General features: G+C 49.5%; 1 protein-coding gene across 2 annotated transcripts in view; it reads right to left on the bottom strand.

Moving 5' to 3' along the window:
• Positions 1 to 20103, bottom strand: part of WTIP (WT1 interacting protein) — a 57033-nt gene that overhangs the window by 28543 nt on the left and 8387 nt on the right. Inside the window, exon 2 of one of the 2 annotated variants that reach the window (XM_053270473.1) lies at positions 6120 to 6221. The exons of the other annotated variant lie outside the window; for it this stretch is intronic. Coding sequence (XP_053126448.1) covers positions 6120 to 6221 — 102 coding nt within the window. The remainder of the gene's footprint in view (positions 1 to 6119; positions 6222 to 20103) is intronic. 2 annotated transcript variants of the gene reach the window in all.

Genomic DNA, 20103 nt, shown 5'->3' with positions numbered 1-20103 from the left:
ACTGGGGAGGGTCCATAGCTCAGTGGCAAAGCCTTTTCTGGGCATGCAGCAGGTCCTAGGCTCAGTCCCCGGGGACCAGGGAAAGACTCTTGTCCTCAGCTTCCTGCATCCAATATGGCATTTGCTAGGTCTCTTGCAGAACCATCCCCGGCTGCGCCAGAGGGCCTGGTCTGCCTCTTCTCGAATGCACAGGTGTTCCAGAGCAGGAGAACTCTCCCTTCCCTGAAGTTGCAAGTCTAGCAAGCAAAGGGCTGCAGCTCTTGCTGAAGAGAAACACCCTGGAGGAGCTGCCTCACTGTGGAGACTCCATCTAATCCTTCCTTCCCACCACCAGGGACAAAAGGTTGATGGCTTGGGCATTGAGTAGGGAGGGACATTTCCAGGAGGCTGGGGGAGGGGGGGGGAACTGGTGCCAAAATTCCTCTCAAAAGAAGATACTGCATCTTGGCAAGAGCCTCTGTTCACAGGCCGCAGCAGCAGCAGCAGCCGCCGTTTGAAATCCAAATTGCTGCAAAGTGGCCACCGGGGATGTGCTGGGCTCTCCTTAACAGAAAGTTTTCTTCCCAGCGGTGGGACCCCAAATGCTGCATTCCTTCCGCACCTGGAATGCTCCTCTCAACTTGCAGGATCAGACCCCAAGCAGAACACTCCGCTTTATTCCAAGGCTCAAGTGAGAACAACACACAACGCTATTTAAAAGCAAAACAAAACAAAAACTGGAACTGCAAGCTCATCTGACAGGCCAGGAAAGCTGAAAAGACCTTTTGTTAGGGGAGGCAAGAACGTCTGGAGGAGAAGTTATACAAACACGCTCACATTTTCTGGACTAAAACTGATCGCATTCCAGTCACTCACTGCATCAAAAGACACGAAAGCATTTCAGAAGCCGCCATCGCTGCTGCCTAATAAAGATAGAACTGGAGGCAAAGTTGCTATTTAAAAACAAAACCAAGCAAATCCCAAGAGCCGCTGAATCCCAGGAATAATTTTACAAAGGTTTGGGCACAATCCACCCCCAGGTTTTTCCTCCCTGCATAAGCCCCCCAAATGGAGGGGGTGTGTGCTGTGTTGCAAGAAAGCACACACAGCTCCTTCCCATTTCAAACAGGGTGGTTGGAGCTGCTGCAGCAGCAGCAGATCCTAGAGGAATGTCCCTACTATTTGCGACAGACACAGGGGCGGATTAAGCTTTTTGCCGCCCTTTTACCTTAAACAAAAAACTTTGCCTTTTCTTACATAAGATAAAAGGGGGGACTTTCTCCTCGCCCCCTCCACCCTTGCTGCAGCCAACGCTGCCCACAGAGAGGGGCAGCAAAATTTGAGGAGGGGCAACATTTACTGCTCCTCAAATTTTGCCGCGGTAGGCAAATGCCTCCTCTGCCTCTCCATTAATCCACCACTGAACGGACCTTTCAAAGAAAAACACTCTCACAGAAAGTTGGCCAAGACAAAACAAAATCTCTCAGCACTATTTTCCGAGGAGCCTACGTGTATTTTGTTGCCCAAACTATTAGGATGCAAATCTCAAAACGCACAAGCCTTCTCTTGGCCAATAAACACAAAACCAGCAGACATTGTCCTTGCAGAATAAAAGGCTTGCTGCTGAAATAGCGGGAGCTCTACGTAAATAAGCAACATTCTTCCAGGCTGAGGTCACTGACTTGCTCTATTCTATTTCACCCCAGTCTGGGACTTGATAATTTAAGTGGGGGAGAGCAGCACTACCCACCTCCCCACACACGCGTGCGCACACACACACACGGTGGGGATTTTATTTGAAATTTAAACTCTTTCAAAGAAAGACTTTAAATTTCAAATTTGTAAAGAGTGGCATCCTATGAAGTTAGCCTGCAGGAAACAGGCTAACAGTCCCTTAACAGAGATTCTTTTAGCAAAGGATGTTCAGAATTTGTGACAAGTATCCCCAGCACAGCATTCTGTGTTTAATGGACAAGAGAAATATCACTTGTAAATCACGCTTTTTGGAGAATGCAGAAACCAAAGTGCATTAGGGGAAGACGATATTTTGTTCCCTATGAACTGCTTGCCCTTTTCATGGGAGAAGTCCAGCCGCTTGCAACTTCTTTGGAAAACTTTGATTCCGTTGCACATCAACATTAGTAAACGGATCTGTGACCATCTTGCAGAATGTGGCAAGAGTACCAGGTTAAGCTTCTTGAGGAGCTCTGCTTTGCTTTTTGTGGTTTTAAAAGCAAACTTCTAGGCCTTCTGGGCTGAGAAGGGGGGGGGCAGCACCTGGGTGGTGAGATAACTGGGGTTGCCAACGGTCCCTCATTATGTGAGATGTCCCTCATTTCAGGGATGAAATGTTGGTCCCTATATTTGTCTCATTTTGGTGGGGGGGCAAGCGGGTTCTTATTTTGAGAAGTTTTTGACTGAAAAGTGCTATAACTTCAATATGTTCTAAATAACAACTATGCTGGTATTATTCAACAACATATAATTCAATTACATAGACGTCAATGATACTCAGGCTCCTGATTACCACTGCATACACCTCCCAAGGCCCCCAGCCAGCCAGCCCCCACCACACAAACTTGTGTCCCTCATTCTGGCAATGAAATGTTGGCAACCCTAGATAAGACTGGTAAGGGATGGGGCTGGCTGGGCTCACAGCTCTCGTCCCTTCCCTTCCCTTCCCTAGCAAAACCGGGATGGAAAAATGCAGAACCAATTACGCAAAAATTATGTATAGAATTTCTTACTCTGCTTAACTGATACAGAGGGCAGAATTTGGATTGCCTGGATGCAGTTCATTTTTCTTTGCCCAAGGGAAGGGTTTAGTACACACCACCGCGTCTGATAAGAAGGTGCGCTTAGAACACACACGTGTCTCTTCCCAGAGTGCACAGTAAGGGGCCGAACTCAGGCATTCTGGGAATCCACCTGTGTGCAGAAAGCAGCTGCAGATCCCACCCAGACTCTAGGAGCAGGCAGGGCCCCACACATGAACCCCCAGCGCTCTCCTACAGGCTGCTCCTGCCAGGAGCATGAGCGCCCTAGACGGCTGCCGCCAAATGACCCCAAATGGCAGGCCACTGGCTGCGAGGCCACGGCTGATTTACTGGTGCTTGTTAGGTGATGGGGAAAGTGATGAGGGGGACCCCAGAAGCTCACAGGAAGCCGGGCCACCATGACGCTCGGCTGCACGGGGCTCTCTGCTAGGCCAGGAGGACCTCTCAGCCCAAGATCCCCAGAGGCGGTTGGGTTACCCCTGCTAACTGAGCAAAGCACCACCTTTGGAAAGTGGTGGTTCTCTTTACTGAGCAGGGGGAGAGCAACTGGCCCTATCCGTCCCCAGCACAGCCTTCTTCCAGTGGCTGTCCATCTTATGTTTCTTCTTTAGATTGTGAGCCCTTTAGGGACGGGGTGCCATCTTATTTATTTATATCTATATAAACTGTTTTGGGGACTTTTGTTGAAAAGGGGTAGATAAGTCTTCTTCTCCATCGTATTACAATTCCCATGGTTCTCAGAGACACAATGGCCTTTCGGGATTGTAGTCCAGAAAGCAAAGGAGGCCACCTCCTCCCCTCCCTCCCCCACCCAAATTGGCAATGGGGGCCCAATTCTGCCTTCTCTTCTTCTAGGCAGAGCCTGGCTAAGGCAGTGGCCCTCAGAAATGCGAATCCAACCACCCTCGACTCTGCCAGAAGCAGAATGCCACCTGGTCCATTTTGTAATGTTCAGAACAGGCAGAAGTAAGGCCATCAACGTGGTTGCTGACAAATACCAGGGGTCAGAGAGCGTCCTTTCAGCAGTCCCCCATGGCAGCTAATGTTGGACAATCTTCTGGAAACCTTTCATTTAAGGGAGAGAGGAAAGGAAGGAGGACTATTTGGGCAGGATTCCTGCCAAGCCGGCCTCTCTGACCAGCCACGCCGCTGCATATGTGCCCCCACATCCGTTTCAGAGTTCCCACAACTGCTGGAGATGATGTATTTTTTTAGCATCCAAGGAATGTTAAAAATATATGACCCAGGCAGTGGGAAGCTGTGCTGGGGAGGAAACGAAGTCCAACCTTCTTAAAAGTTATATGTTTCTTCTCCTGTACAACCCTTTGCAAATGTCCCTGAGCAAAGAGGCACCTTTTTAAAGTGGACAGGACGGCTAAGCAAACAGTCCCATGACAAGACTGTTTGCCAGTGAGGGGGCCATGCTCTCAAGGGTCACAACATCTCTCCCCATCCTACACAAGGAGGCTGCGGGAGGGACCCAGCAACTGCCACTCCCTAACCCTTCTAAAAATTAAATTCAACTCATCCAGACATTGGACCAGAGAGAGCTCTGCTGAACAACGTGGCCTCAATCCGATTTAGTGCCCTTAGAATTCTGTACCTAAGAAATGCAGGCGCCTCGATCAGAACTGGAGGCTCAGTGAAGGCTGCGTGGGGACCTCACTGGGCCCACGAGTGGGGCTTTTCCAGGAGGGGTGCTCTCCCCACCTGCCCTCCTTAGGCGAAGGTTATGCCCTGATCACGGACGTGGGAAACTAGCTTTGGAAAACTAACCCCACTTTGTTGCTGCGTGTCTGCCAGACACTTGGCAGTCTTGCTTCATAACACAGATATGAGCAACACTTTCTCACCATTCATACCAAGAAGCCATTCGCTGTACATGCCACCTGCACTCAAAAAACCACAGGAAGTGACAAGGAGATGTGTCAGAATCCTAGTCCCAGGATCAGGGATTAGCAGAGAACATTCTTGGTGCCAGAGGCAAAGAACTCCACAATGGCATACACCTACGTGCGTGCACACGCACACTCTCTTTCCACCAGGGAATTCTTCTGAGCAAGCTTCGTTATTAAAACCAATGCAAGCACACTGTTCATAGGAACACAGGAAGCTGCCACATACTGAGTCAGACCCTAGGTCCATCTCGCTCAGTATTGTCTGCACAGACTGGCAGCGGCTTCTCCAAGGTGGCAGGCAGGAGTCTCTCTCAGCCCTATCTTGGAGATGCTGCCAGGGAGGGAACTTGGAGCCTAGATGCTCTTCCCAGAGTGGCTGCATCCCCTGAAGGGAAGATCTTACGGTGCTCACACTTCTAGTCTCCCATTCATATACAACCAGGACAGACCCTGCTTAACTAAGGGGACAAGTCATGCTTGCTACCACAAGACCAGCTCTCCTCTCCTGTTTCATTTCAGTTCAGGGTGGGTTGCACCCCCACAATCAGATATGTTCTTTTCTTAAGCCCTGTTCACACAGTATGTTGTGTCTGTGTTCAGGTGTCTGCATATGTTTTTGTGTGACTGCGGGTACCTGCATTCATTTTAGACGTGAACCCGGGTACAGGCACCTCAATACAGAGAGAAAGAGCACTGTTGTGCCAGCATTCTACAGAACGTGTGAATAACTGTACATGTGTACAGATTGTACATGTGTTCAACATAGCTTGTGGACAGGGCTTTAGCCTGATCCGATTAATGGCTCAGAAAATTCACAGTCTGTGATGGGCACCAACACACCCTGTGCCATGGTGGGCTGCCTCTGCCTACCGCAGAGTTCTCGACTTTGGGTCTCTCCATGTTGGAGTGCAACCAGTCAAACCCAACCACAAGGACCAAAGGGCCTTGTGGCTGAGGATGATGGAAGCTGTTGTCCAACAACATCTCTAGACTCCACATGGAGAACCCCTGTGTGAGCAGAACAGTCGCATCTAAGCTAAGCTTGCATGCAACACTGTGGGGTGAAGTGGACTACGCATTTTATTGGGATGTGCGAGACCCTTGCGAGGCAGAAACTGGCCGTAACAAGCACAGAGGCTGCTTTATACATTTGTGTCCTGTTCTACAATGTGCTAAAGAGAGTAGCAGGTGGTTCCCTATTCCTCTGCAAGCACTTCTGGCAACGCAAGTTTCCCCAACGACAGGCAAACTCTCAGATCCTCCCGGTGTCTGGCCGGTTCCTTCCTCCATTTATGCATCTGATTTGCCCCCCACCCACGGCCCCCTCACTTCTCACCGCACTTTCAGTGGCAGCAAGACCAGAAAGAGGTCACCAAGGTGACAAGGACATCCCAAGCACCAGGGCCCGTAAGCCAGGGAGGTGCCCCAAGGCCAGGCATTGGTCTGTCCACAGGGTACAACTTACCGCAAGAGCAGCACGTAAAGCAGTTGGTGTGGTAAAGGTTCCCCATGGCCTGGCAGGCCTGGCTGGGCCCGTACACCCCCTTTCCACACTTGATACAAATACCTACGGGGAGAAAAAGAGAAGGAACTTTAGCACACATGGGGCACGTTGAGCCTGGTGGGCAAACAGGCTGCATGCAGATCAACAAGGAAGGTCTCAAGAGCCACCAAGATGCTCACGAGCACCTGTGACCCCCTGAACTAGAGCCCTGGTGACTAGGCGCCTTCGGGCGTTTGTCTGAAGACTCACCATACCCACTGCCCTTCCCCTTTGCCCTGCTGCTCACAGGGAGATCGTCTTCAGACTACTGAAAAGGCCTGCTCTTTACCAGGATAAGTCACTTGTGACTCTGCACCCCTGCTCAGGATATAACTTGCAAATTGCTGATCGGGGTTAATACTTGGTTATCATACATAGATATCATCCTCTAGACACACAGCTGTTGGGGGGCGGGCCCCCACCGAGCAGGAGAACAATCAGGAACAGCTTTTGCCAGGTCACCAGAGAAGACCCCAAAAGAAGATGGGAGGCTGTGAGGTTTGGGCATAGGGCAGGGGTTGCCAACCTCACCCCCCACCCCGGAGGTTTCTGGACTAGAGCTCCCATAATCCACACTGTTGTGGCTGAGGATGATGGGAACTACAGTCCAGGAACATCTGGGGACACAAGGTTGGGAACTCCAGAGCAGAGCAAAGCAGCAAGGAGAGAACAGCCAGCAGCCACTTTAGCACTGGGACAGTCAAGCTGCCAGCCATTCGGGAAGCAACAGAGTGGTGGTCACGAAAGAGAAGAGCAGGATAAGAGGTTGAAGGCAGAGAATTCAACTGGACTGAGCATTTGCACAGCACTTTCAAGCAGGCAACGGCACTTCACAGGTATCGTTTTGTTGTTATCCTTAAGACGACTCCATAAAGCAGGATTATTGGACACCCCTGCAGCCCTTTGATTAGCAAGTGTGTTTTTCCTACTCATGGGTGAAGCATCCAACATTTTGTGCTGAAGCAATCTCTGTATAGGCAGGAATCAGCCCTCTCTGACCTGCTTGGAGAAGAGCTCTGTCCAAGTCAAATGCTTGCTCACACGTACCCCACAAACTCAGCACAAAAGACCACCGTTGCTTATGCAGCACACCTGACCTTGCAGAATGCCGCTCCCTTTTGCCTCCTCCCTCGATCCGTTGCCCCCACTTGCGAAAGTGTATTCCACAAACTCCTTGTGCCTTTGAGAAAACAGAACTGTGTTGCTTTGTACAGCACCAAGTACAATGATGGAGGGCACTAGATAAACAAAACTTGGATTGCTAATGTAAATAAAAGTCTAATTCTTGGCATACCTAACAGGAATAAAATCTAGAGCACACATAATAAACGGGATCAGCTTCACTGCAGAAGTAATCAAAGCAATCCCTTTCTTCCTAGAGCAGAGAGGAGTGCAGAGCAGCACAATATCACATTCCTATTGCTGACATGGAGAATGTCTGCAGATAAAACGCAAAAAAGCCTGGGAATGCAGAAGTTCGCCCCCAGTGACACAGGTGGAAGGAATGAGGAACTGGGCTAGAGTGGGATGAGGGGTAAACAAAAAAACCCCTTTAAACCCCGGAGACCATATGCCAGGATTCTGACTCTGCTGGGCACAGTGGCATTTATGGAAGAAAAAGGGCATGTGTCATAAATAAATGAGGGTGTATTGACACTGTGTGTTTGCACGGTGACACAGCCCTCACACGGGGAATTTCACCACCTCACTTTCCATGGGGCAGCTTCTGAAACTACCATGTATAAACAACTTCAGTCAGTCAATTTATTTGTGTAGCCAAAGGCCATTACAACAAACAAGCAGACCAGAGATAGATTTAACAACTCAAAATTATAATATATCTGTCATTAACATACATAATACAATCATCCCAATTAAAATGCAAAAACAACAGAAAGAAGAGTGGTTAGAAGGACACCCTTGATTACCTTATATTTTCAGACCATATGGAATTATTCATTTGGAATGTCTAGATCTCTGGTTGTTGTATGAAGAAGCCCACAAGCAACGCTCTTAAAAATACACTGCCTTTCACTCTGTCCACTCTCTCTCTCCATGCATAGTTTTATACACCTCGATCATGCCTCTTTTCTAAAGTAAAGAGTCCCAGGTGATGTAGCCTTGCCTCATAAGGAAGGCTCTCCAGGCCCCTGATCATCTTGGTTACCCTCTTCTGCACCTTTTCCAGTTCTACAATACTCTTCTTAAGCACTGTTCCCTCTAAGGCGTACGCACGTGCGCTCACAAGTTTTTGGATGTCTGCTCAGTTCATTTTCGATCCCGCTAAGGATGAATCAGGAAGGCCCCATTCTGAATGCCTGTGTGCACAGTGCCTTGATACTGCCGCCCAGAACAAAACTCATTCCACATAGAAATGAAAAAAAATTAGAAGGACCACTCTTCTTAAGATACAGTGACCAAAACTGTACGCAGTACTCCAAATGTGGCCACACCATAGGTTTGTACAAGGGCATTATAATGTTAGCATTTTTATTTTCAAACCCCTTCCTAATGATCCCTAGAATGGAATTTGTCTTTCACAGCTGCTGCACACCAAGTGACACTTTCAATGAGCTGGTCCACCACAATCCCAAGATCTCTCTCCTAGTCAGTCACTGAGAGATCCCATCAGTGCTTATGTGAAGCTGGGTTGTTGTTTTTTGCCCCAATATGCATCACTTCACACTTCCTTATACAGCCTTGTCAAATGCCTGAGTTGAAAAGGGTCCACCCACTATCTCACACACCCCAGACTTCAGTAAGTCTGAAGAAGCCATAAAGCAAGTTAAGGCCAAATAAAACAAAGGAGGCCATCACAAGTGAAAGCAAAACTAAAACCCAATTCAGACATGTACAGATGTTTGTACAGTACACTCACACATGTTTTTGTGTGAATGATTGTACCTGCATTCGGTTTTAGAGGCAGACCTGAGTAAAAGTGTCTCAGATGCATGGTACAGATGGAACATGGACTTCTGTACCTGTGTTCAACATAACAGGTGAATAACTGTACCTGTGTACACTGCAGCCTCCTTGTACTAGTGTTCAACACAACACGTCAATACAGTTTAAGACTAATTAGCGTTGGTTTCACTATAAGCTTACACACAGAGGAGGGGTCCTCACACAAGGGTCCCCTGGTGGCGTTGGAATAAACCATCATCTGGGCAGACAGGTTTGAGAAGCCCTGACAAAGAGCAAGCTCATTTATTTTGTTGAGCTGGAAAGGTTGGAGCCATTTTCTACCAACACTGTCATGTATTGACCTTAAAGTCTTAAAAGAGCCCCAACAAAAAGGATTTTCATCTAAAGCTTTGCATTTGTTTGAACAGGGAGAAGCCCATTAAATGTGCTTTACTGAATTTTATCCTAATCAAATGTTTTAATTCAAATACTTACAGGTGTAAGGAAATTAACACAGGCTGCGGTGGACGCAGACAAGGTGCCATGACCCACACTCAGTTCGCACTCGGTGCCTCGCACACATGAGAGATCAGTTAGCGAGCCTGCTGGGCCCTGTGGGTCTCACGAGTCGCACACTCGGCCATCCTGTGGCAGCGGTGCAACTGTTGCCACCAAGGCCTCCAGGGGGAACATTTTGGAGGCCACCGAGACAGAGGACCAAATTTCCGCCCGGAAGTCCGGTCCAAAGAGCACCACTGAACACAGAGCGGGAACCTTTAACGTTTTGTTTACTAATTATGCAAGTCAAACATGCCAGGCAACCTACTGGGATATGGTGGGGGGGATTCTGGCAAGTTTTTGAACTAATGATTTTCTGGAAACCACACATCACTGGCCATCAAATGGAGCCAGGAAGAAACTATGGTTTCAAACAACATTCCCGAGCCTCTGGCTTGCACACTCTCCTCCTCTTCTCAGGTGAGGGGAGGATGGATTCGGCTTCCAATCCCGATTTAAAAGGAAGCCAGGGCTTGCCATAACCAGAGTTGTGGGTTTTCCAGATCATTTTTCCCAGAAAAGTTTCAGGGAAAGTTTCCCATGCACATATTTTCCCATGTGCATAGACTTTAATTTTTTTACTTAGCTGTACTAATTCTCCTGACGCCCTCAACAGATTGCAATCCAATCCAGCATGTGATTTGACCTATATAGTGGCTAAAAAAAACACACCTCACCATACAATATTATCTTCCTGTTTAGAAGTCAGTAAGACATATGCTCTCTCACAACTTTCTAGGGATAACCTGAAAACCATTAATTACCACTTTGAAATTACCAACTTGTCTAATATTGCACTGGTTCATTGTTACTAAGGTATTTTATGAAACAACGTTTAGAAATGGAAACTTTTCCATGGAAATATTGAGTGCAGGACCGTTTTCTGCAGAAAAAAAATTCAGCCCCACATCTCTGGCTGTAATATCCAAACCCAGCAAATCCTAGCTTGTTCTAGTCAGAGTCTGGAATTGGTTTGAAGCTTCAGCTGGGACTGAAGCCAAGATCTGCTGGGTTCTGACATCAAGGCAAAATAAGAACTGGAATCCTTCCTCCCCTCAGCTGCAAAGAGGTAGTGTGTAAGCCAGAGGCACAGAGACATCTTGCAGAACCACTGTTTAATACTAGAACACAGGGCCATAGGTAGCTGTCCTATACGGAGTTAGGCCCTTAGTCCATCTAGAGCTCAGTATTATCTACTCTGACTGGCAGCATCAGGCAGGCATCTTTCCCAGCCCTACCTGAAAATGCTGCTAGGGATTGAACCCGACGCCATCTACATTCAAAGCAGATGCTCTACCACTGAGATCCAACACAGGCCATGGACAAACTATACACCAAATTCAACTTCCTAGGAGGTCTAAAAGTACCTTAACCATGAGGGGGGAGATATTTCTACACCCCCCCTCATTTTCAAGTAAAGACTTGGAAACCTTTTCAAGCCTTTTTAGTAATAAGAGTATCAGGTATATGTATATGCCAGGGGTTCTCAACCATAGGTCTCCAGATGTTGTTGGACTACAACTCCCATCTTCCCCAGCCACAATTGCCTGTGACCCACTGTGGCTGGAGATGATGGGAGCTGTAGTCCAACAACATCTGGAGACCCATAGTTGAGAACCCCGGTAGCTTAACCATTTAATGGCATATCATCCTAGTTTTCAAGTCATCAGAATGTGCTTATGATTCGCATTCCTAATTTCATGGATCCAGCTCACCTAAAATGGACCCTCGCCATCATCCCACCCCTACGAGAGAGTTCACAGGGTCCAGGGACTACGATCACTGTTGCCTTCTTACAAGGCCCAGACGCTGACACTTCACACCACACCCCAACCTCTGTGCAACTCTCCTCATTGAGAGCATCTGCGCTCTAGATGCCTTCCCCCCAGGAACACACCCTGCCCACCATAGTGCGAACATACTACAAAGTCAGTACTGCAGAGATGGCATCATCTGGACCTCCTCAACAAGATCCCGTGTTCTCAAGACAGCCTCTACCACCTTGAAACATTTCACCCCATCTCCTTGCAACTCACTCAGGAGGTCTGTCCAGCTGCAATTCCCAATGCTATCCACAGTGTAGGTGGCTGTAAGGCAGCGAGGAAAAGAGGGCTTCCATTGTTACTGGATACTGGGATTATTGCAGAATAGGTTTCATTGTGTGGGTTGCAGAAAATAAAAAGTATTTTATTCGATGGGGCAAGAGTCATGCATGTAATGACCAAATGGACAGCAATAGCAATGACCCCAACTTTTCCATCCCTGTTGGGAAGGGGAACTCCCCGAGGGAGCTTGGGCAAGCCTACTGAGCACTCCAGTTCTTGCATACTTTTGCCGGGTGACTGAGGTGCTGAAATTACTTCAGGATACACTGATCAGTTGATGCGGACAGACGACGACAACCAACGGCTTAGCAACAAGGAAGCAAACTCTTCAAGGCACACAGGAAGGGTGAACACTTCCTCAACTCATTCCACCTCCTTTTGCACATTAGAAATACTTCCCGTGAAAACGCTCTGGCTCAACGTGTCCGCCATTCATGGCCGAGCCCTCAACCACCTTTGGCTTTAAGGGCCACCGGAGGGCTGAACATTGCAGCAGCCTCCTTTGGCAAGCTGGCCAGCCTTCTCCTTCCTCATTTCACATCCGAGTCAACGTGCAGCTCAGCAAAGGCCAACTGTGACAGCTGATGGCGATGAAATGGATTGCTGATTACATCAAGAGTCCAAACCGAGACGTATCCAGATGTGCCTCACTTCTTTCCCACAGGTAAGTGACTGATGCCATCCCGAGGGAGGCACAACTTTGCTTAGCCCTGCTTGGTTACAAATCACAAACAGTTTGTGCCAGGTGCACCCTCATCTCCATCATGCCTACAGAATGGCGGTGGGATTCTGTCACCAGACGGGACAGCCAGGCAAGCAGCATTGCATAAATATACATAGGGCTGTGACCAATGCACAACAGGTCTGAACAGGTCTGTTCAGGCAAATTCTGGCCCTGAAGTTACAGCCTGGTGTTTGGACCAGGCCAACATGGCCTTCGATCCGGAGGGCAAGCTCTCCAATTGGGGGACGCCAACAAGAGTGGGCAGAATTGCAGCCAGAACTACAAGTGCAGTGCAGAAGGGTCTGCAAACTTTGCAAAGGCAAGGCAAAAGGAGGTCATGTGCCTGCCATGCAGACTAACAAAGTGCTTCATATTGCAGCTAGGAAGAAGAGCACATTGCTGTGCTAAATCATGGGCATAGTGAAGCCACAAAATCCTATGAGTCCCTGCAGCAAACCTCATTACCCCACAAACATCAAGCTGGTACCCACAGCAACTGCCAATTCACAAAGGGGAAACCCTGTGAATGGAGAGGAGAGCTGGTCTTGTGTTAGCAAGCATGACTTGTCCCCTTAAGCTAAGCAGGGTCTGCCCTGGTTGCATTTGAATGGGAGACTAGAAGTGTGAGATTCCCCTCAGGGGATGGAGCCGCTCTGGGAAGAGCAGAAAGTTCCAAGTTCCCTCCCTGGCAGCAGCATCTCCAAGATAGGGCTGAGAGAGATTCCTGCCTGCAACCTTGGAGAAGCTGCTGCCAGTCTGCAACCAGGGCAGACCCTGCTTAGCTTAAGGGGACAAGTCATGCTTGCTAACCAGTGATGCTCTACCCGTGAGCCACGGCCCCCTCCCCAACATCTACTAGGAACACAGGAAGCCGCCTTATACCAAGTCAGGACCTTAGTCCATCGGGCTCAGTATTGGCTATGCCAGGGGTTCTCAACCTTGGGCCCCAGGTGTTGCTGGACTATAACTCCCATCACCCCCAGCCACAGCAAGCAATGGTCATTGTGGCCGGCAATGATGGGCGTTGTAGTCCATCAACATCTGGGGGCCCAAGGTTGGGAACTCCTGGTCTACACAGACTGGCAGTGGCTCTCCCAGGTTCCAGGCAAGAGCCTTTCCCAGCCCTGCCAGCAGGGAGTGACGCTGGGGCCTTCTGCATGCCAAGGAGATGCTCTGCCACCACCAACACTGCATGCCAGCTCGAGGAGCTCAGTTGCCTCATGCCAAACCTTGACCCTCTGCCAGAGCAAACACCATTTCCAAATCCCATGCAAAAAGAAAGCATCCGGTGCCTCAGTCATGACACTGGCGCGCGCACACAGACACACACATCATGGCAGGTTGCCGAATTCGGGAGTGCAAAATCTGAAGACTTTGGGGGGCAGGGAGCCTGAAGGAGTCCTTGCCACATCCAGCCAGAGCAGTCAAGGTAGCGTTTGCTGAGTCAAAGGGAGGAAACAGGGCTGCATTGTCTGCCAGAGTTCTGTGCTGGGAGTAAGTATTGCATATGGATGCACCCAGCATTGTTGGAGGGCACTTCTGCATGGCACATCGCAAGCCACTGTTGCCCTCCCACGAAAGAGAGGCTGTTTCAGAAGGGAGTGAAGCAGGGCTGGAGACGTCTCCTCAAGCAAGGCTTTTCTTCACTTGTTTGCTTTAGTCGGAAGAAGACAGAGCAGCAGAAAAGGAGACTCTCCGTTTGCCTTCAACCTCCCTCGCCCCCCAACTTGCAGAGCCTCCCAATGAGAAGAACATAGGAAGCTGCCCTATACCGAGTCAGACCCTGGGTCCATCTAGCTCAGTATTGTCTACCCAGACTGGCAGCAGCTTCTCCACGGCTGCAGGCAGGAGTCTCTCTCAGCCCAATCTTGGAGATGCTGCTGCCAGGGAGGGAACTTGGTTGCAACCTTCTTGCTCTTCCCAGAGCGGCTCCATCCTCTAAGGGGAATATCTTGCAGTGCTCACACTTCATCTCCCATTCATATGCAACCAGGGCAGACCCTGCTTAGCTAAGGGGACAAGTCAGGCTTGCTACCCAGAGGTGCACCTAGGTAATTTTGGAGCCCAGACCTAAAGGCCTTTGGAACCCCCACTGCTGCAAGTTAAGCATCATTTTCTAACACATAGGTTCTTGGGGGCACAAACCACACCACCCAGGACAGACTAAAGAGAGAGAATGAGAGAGAACGCTGCCCTGGACCTTGGCCCTGAAGTCCAGGGGAAAGAGTGCCTCTGTTGCTACCAGGAGACCAGCTCTCCTCTCAAGAAGACCCCTGGGAGAGAGCAAGCCAGAGGGCCATCTTGCCCAACACCCACTTTCCAGTTTGCAAGTCCTGCAATCTGTTGATCACAGGAGGCTGGCAAGATGTCCAGAATCCTCAGCAGAGACCCCCTGCTCGCGCCCACATCCTTCTTGCTGCTGGCCTGGCTGAGCTATGCCATCATGATCAAACACACCAACTACCGACACGGATTAAAGGTGGACTCCGACCTGCAGGCCCGCTGTGAGCTCTCTCCTCCCTCGACAAAGCTGGGTGTGTGAGCTGCCACCACTGGCTTGGTGTTCACAGCAAACTGCCAATGTCGTTTCCTCGGTGCAAGGCGGGCACCACTTGCTATCAGCGGTGTGGGGTTCCCAGAAAATTTTGCGTGGGGAAATTCTGGAAAGCTTTCCCCATGTAAATGTAAATTTCCCTTCATTTGCATAAAATCTTGACATCTTTCTTTAAAAATTACTATACAAAGTTCATGCGAGAACCCAACAAGCTGGAAGCATTTGCCGCCCAAGACGTTTCCCAGCGGCACAGACGGCAGGCACTCTATACACACTGGCTATCATGCACGCTATGGCAGGGATCGCCACTATTTTTCAAGCAGGGGTCGACTTGGGCAAAACAAAACAGAAAAATACACCCTTCCGTGCAAGAGCGATGTCCCACTGGGCTGACCTCCACACAGTACTGGGCTGTTCTCGGCGCTTGGAGGGCCCTTTAAGAGAGACGGAACCCACTCTGCAGAGTTCTGTGGGGAAGGTGCTGGGAAGGGCTACTCCCCCCCAGCTCTCCATTCACACCTTCCAAGATGGTGCAGAGGCTCAGGAGGGATTTGTTTCCTAACGCTGGGCAAAGTGCAGCACCGGATGCTGGGAACGGAAGTCTCCCCGCATCATGCAGAGTATTCTGCTTCGAACAAAGTTCCATCCAGGACCAATAAACCACGAGCCAGGGAGGGAGCTGCTCTTAGGGCCCACGAGGGCAGCCACTGGCCTGTGGGCCTTATAGTGAAGAATACCATGCAATGCAGTGGGTTGGTGACACTGATTCCCAGTTGTGTCCCAGATGGCAGATTTGAACCCACGTCCCGAGGCCCAGCTCTTTCCACAGCATCAGACCGGCTCCCACATACGGCATTTTGGAACTGTCAAGTCCGACAGCTGTTCCATCTCCTTGAAGAGGGATCCAACTGGCCTACACGCCACGCCTTTTCTCTCTGCTTCACACTGTTCCCAGGGGACCGAGAATGTTTCCTGGCCCAGCAGCCAAGGAAGGCAAACTGCTCTCGTGTGTGGTTTTTCCAAACCAACCCAGTCAGAGGATCTGCCCAGGAGATGCCCTCCCACTTCCGTGCAGAGCAGCACCATGCTTGAAACATCCCCAGTTATGTTATTCATCAGATCAAGAATATTCCAAGAAACAAAGAAAACACAGTAGCTAGCTTTTGGCCGATTGCTAAATGAAGCCACATGATGGTTGAGGAAGGGCTCTTTTTCCTTTCCTTTCTGTTGGGTTTTTTTTTTTTAACGGCCTGATGAATTATAGCACCTTTTCCAAGAGCTTGCTGGCTTACGCTGCTGGTCTCATCACTGACTGAGTAGAAAACAATTCCAAAAAACATGGAGTGAGGTTTCAGCAGAAAGGAAGCATTCCAGGAAGATGAGAAGCAGCAGCATGTGCGGCTATGCACAACACTGCAGTCTTGATCCAGTCCACCAGAAACAAGGCCTGAGCACAGGGCGACCCCCAAGGACACCACAGAGCCCCACCCTACCTCCACAGTACCCATGGGGAAGCCGCTCATCAGCCTATCCAGAAGGGAAAGGGCTTATGGCAGGGGTTCCCACACTTGCTTGAGGCCCTGATGCTGTGGGACTACAACTCCCATCATCCCCAACCGCAATGGCAGGCACCTACAGATCCACTCACCAGCTCGCCAGGGGCAAGCACCCCCAGCTTTCTGGCAAGCAGGGCATTGAGCACTACACAGATTTCCTCCCCAGTGGTTTCACTTCCACTCCCATATCTGAGAAGAGAAGAAACAGCAGGGATCCTTTCTAAGCAGGAGGAGGGGGCTCCCCTTCCCTGTGCCTTGCCATCTCCCTATCGCAGTGCAAATGACAGAAGTCCCACTTCTTTCCGAAGCCCTCTGCCTGTGTGCCAGAAAAGGACCTGAGGGAAGAGAAGGGCTTGGTGGCAACCACAATAATGGCAGGCTAGTGAGTGATGCCTAGACCAGTGGGCTCCTGCACCTTGGCCCTTGGCCTTTGAGTTGTAGACAGACAAGATCTAGGGAGCCAGACTCAGGACCCTTTGCCTTCTGGGGATTCATCCAAGCGTGGGGCCTGCAGCCTCAGGAGGGAGCCACAGATACTGAAAGGCCTGCAACGTTTTCATCTCTCCAACAAGCAGGTCAAGATATGCCAACAGCCAACACTCAGAACAAAGCACAAAGTCAATTACTCTAGCAAGAAGAAGAGGAAACCCAAGCTCCTCTTGATCAAACGTCCTTCAGCAACCCTTTCTTCAATTGCCAGGGCATGCCTGAGGACAGTAATACTGCAAATCACATTATATGAAAATCCAGGACTCGGAAGGGAAGAGGAAAGGCTTCCTGGGGAAGATTGGCCACAGCAGATGCTCCAGGCCACACCGGACTCCCTTTGCTCTGAACCCAACTGGCCAGAAAACTGCACGAAGTGTGCTATCCTGGACCAAGCCAAAGATCTTGCCAGTAGCATGGCATATGCCCCCCAAGTCCCAGGAATCACATTCCAGTCAATGCCACTCAAGAGGGCCAGAACATTACGGGTTCAATTTCCTATCCTGTCTAGCATCTCTCCAGGCCAACGTGTACATTAGGTCAAGCATGTCACTGCCTGTGGTACAGCATTTGAGGCGGGAAAGAGACTGTACCACAGCAGTAACATGTTTAATATAAGTGTCCATCACAGGAGGACTGATCCAGACCCTCCTTTTCCCCCCACCCCCTGCCATGGTCCCAATGTAGATCACCTGCCCCCTCCTGCCCGTGGCCACACACACCCCAGGACCAGTGATGTGCTTGATTCACAAGGTTGGTTTGGTCCTTCAAAATGTTGCCATCTTGTTCATTTCATCCTCCTGCACAGGCCCAGGGCTACGTGCTTCCACTTTTCTTTACTTTATTCTGTCCTCAGTCCAAATTCTGCCCCAGGGAAATCTGAATCCTGTGCCATGGGTAAGTTAGACCTTGTAGGTTAACTGGTGTGATCTGGGTGCAATGCCCAGCACCTCCACGCCTTCAGTGATCTGGCAGCATGTGTGACCTTCTACAGAAACAGGGAAGTCAAAGGGATTTCAAGGGCCAGTTCAAACACTTTACGCAAGTGGAGAAAGCAGAAGTTGCTGCAGCCCGGCTGCAAATCTGCAGTTCTCTTACCATGTGTTTAGCAGAACTCCCCAGATGCATAACCCGTCACCAGCGCGATCAGCTAGACTCGGGGAGGAGAGACACATTCGTTCCTGGGTGGCAGACTCTTTCTGGCTTCTAAGGTTTGAACCGACTCTCAGCGCAGCTCTCTTGTTCCAACTACCTTGGATCAGTCACAGGTTGTTCTGTGTCCTTATGCAATACCAGACTTACCAGAGATAACCCTGCTATTTGTTCACATCATCACTTGAGGGAGTTCAAAGACATGTTGAGTCAATAAGCCATCTTGGCAATAAGCCATCTTCTGCTACCTTTCAAATGACCTCGAATTTACCCTTGAATAGGCAAACAACCCATGGGCTTAAGGGGCTGTTACTCCAGGATAATGGATTGGCTGGAATACGATGGATATTTATAGACCACTTTTCAACCAAAGTTCCCAAAGTGGTCAACACACAGAAATAAAGAAATCAAATGGCTGCCTGTCCCCAAAGGGCTCACAGTCTAAAAAAGAAGCATAAGACAGACACCAGCAACAGCCACTGAAGGGATGCTGTGCTGGGCTGGATAGGGCCAATTGCTCTCCCCCTGCTCAATAAAGAGAATCGCCACTTTTAAAAAGGTGCCTGTTTGCTCAGTTAGCAGGGGTTGCAAGGTATCTCAGCTTGATATGAATCCTAAAATGCAGAGCTAGTGGGTTCTCTTCTAGAAGGATTGTGGGGAGTAGAAATCAACATGACAGCACAAAAAGCTTCCTTGGGAACACATTAAAGTAGGAGTTTTCAAACTTGGGGTCCCCAAAGGCAGGCTCAAAAAAGTCCCTTATGTGGAGCGGTTATGTCCTTGCAAGGCAGGTGCTATTGAGTTACTACCGCATGTGCTACTCTACTTTAGTTTCTACAGGGACACTCACTATGAACTCATAGTGCCCCTCCTAGCAAATGACCCTGGCGGCCTGGATGAATCCTACGTTAGCTCTCTTTTATCTGATCATGATGAGAAAATTACTTATGCAGTTGCTAAGCTCTGTCTCATTGCCATTAGAATTCAAAGTAAGGGTACATCTGTATCACTGGACTCCATTGGGTCTACAGATCGCTGGATTTGCTATTGTTACTGTTTGAGCTATAGGTATATATTTCTCTGGTCAACAACTGTAAATAAACTGAACTTGGGGTCCACAGATGGTGTTGGACTACAACTGACATCAAGGTCATAGGCCATTGTGGCTGTGGGTGATGGGAGTTGTAGTCCAACTGGAGACCCCAAGGGTACGGACCCTTCAATTAAGACACACACACCTACAGACAAGACACGGTCGCACCGAACACACACCTCTTGCCTACAGTTTGGATAAACACGGATACTCTTATCACTGCTGGCAGCCTTCGGGAATTTATCCGTAAATAGCTAAAGTCACACCTAAAACTATTTCAGAAAAATCTCAAACAGGTTTGCAAATTAGATTTTAATAGGAACATAGGAAGCTGCCATATACTGAGTCAGACCATTGGCCCATCAAGCCGAGTATTGTCTACACAGAATGGCAGCAGCTTCTCCAGGGTTGCAGGCAGGAGTCTCTCTCAGCCCGATCTTGGAGATGCTGCTTCCAGGGAGGGAACTTGGAACCTTCTGCTCTTCCCAGAGTGGCCCAATCCCCTGAGGGGAATAGCTTACAGTGCTCACACTTCTAGTCATAAGAACATAAGAACAGCCCTGCTGGATCAGGCCCAGGGAGGCCCATCTAGTCCAGCATCCTGTTCACACAGAAGCCCACCAGTTGCCACTGGAAGCCACAGGCAGGAGTTGAGGGCATGCCCTCTCGTCTCCTGCTGTTACTCCCCTGCAACTGGTACTTGGAGGCATCCTGCCTTTGAGGCTGGAGGTGGCCTATATAGCCCTCCAACGTAGCCCTTGACAGACCTCTCCT

Source organism: Hemicordylus capensis, chromosome 9 (assembly GCF_027244095.1).
Source record: "Hemicordylus capensis ecotype Gifberg chromosome 9, rHemCap1.1.pri, whole genome shotgun sequence".
NCBI lineage: Eukaryota > Metazoa > Chordata > Lepidosauria > Squamata > Cordylidae > Hemicordylus > Hemicordylus capensis.
The sequence above is the reverse complement of the archived record's forward strand: the minus strand, read 5'-3'. Positions and strand labels throughout refer to the sequence as shown.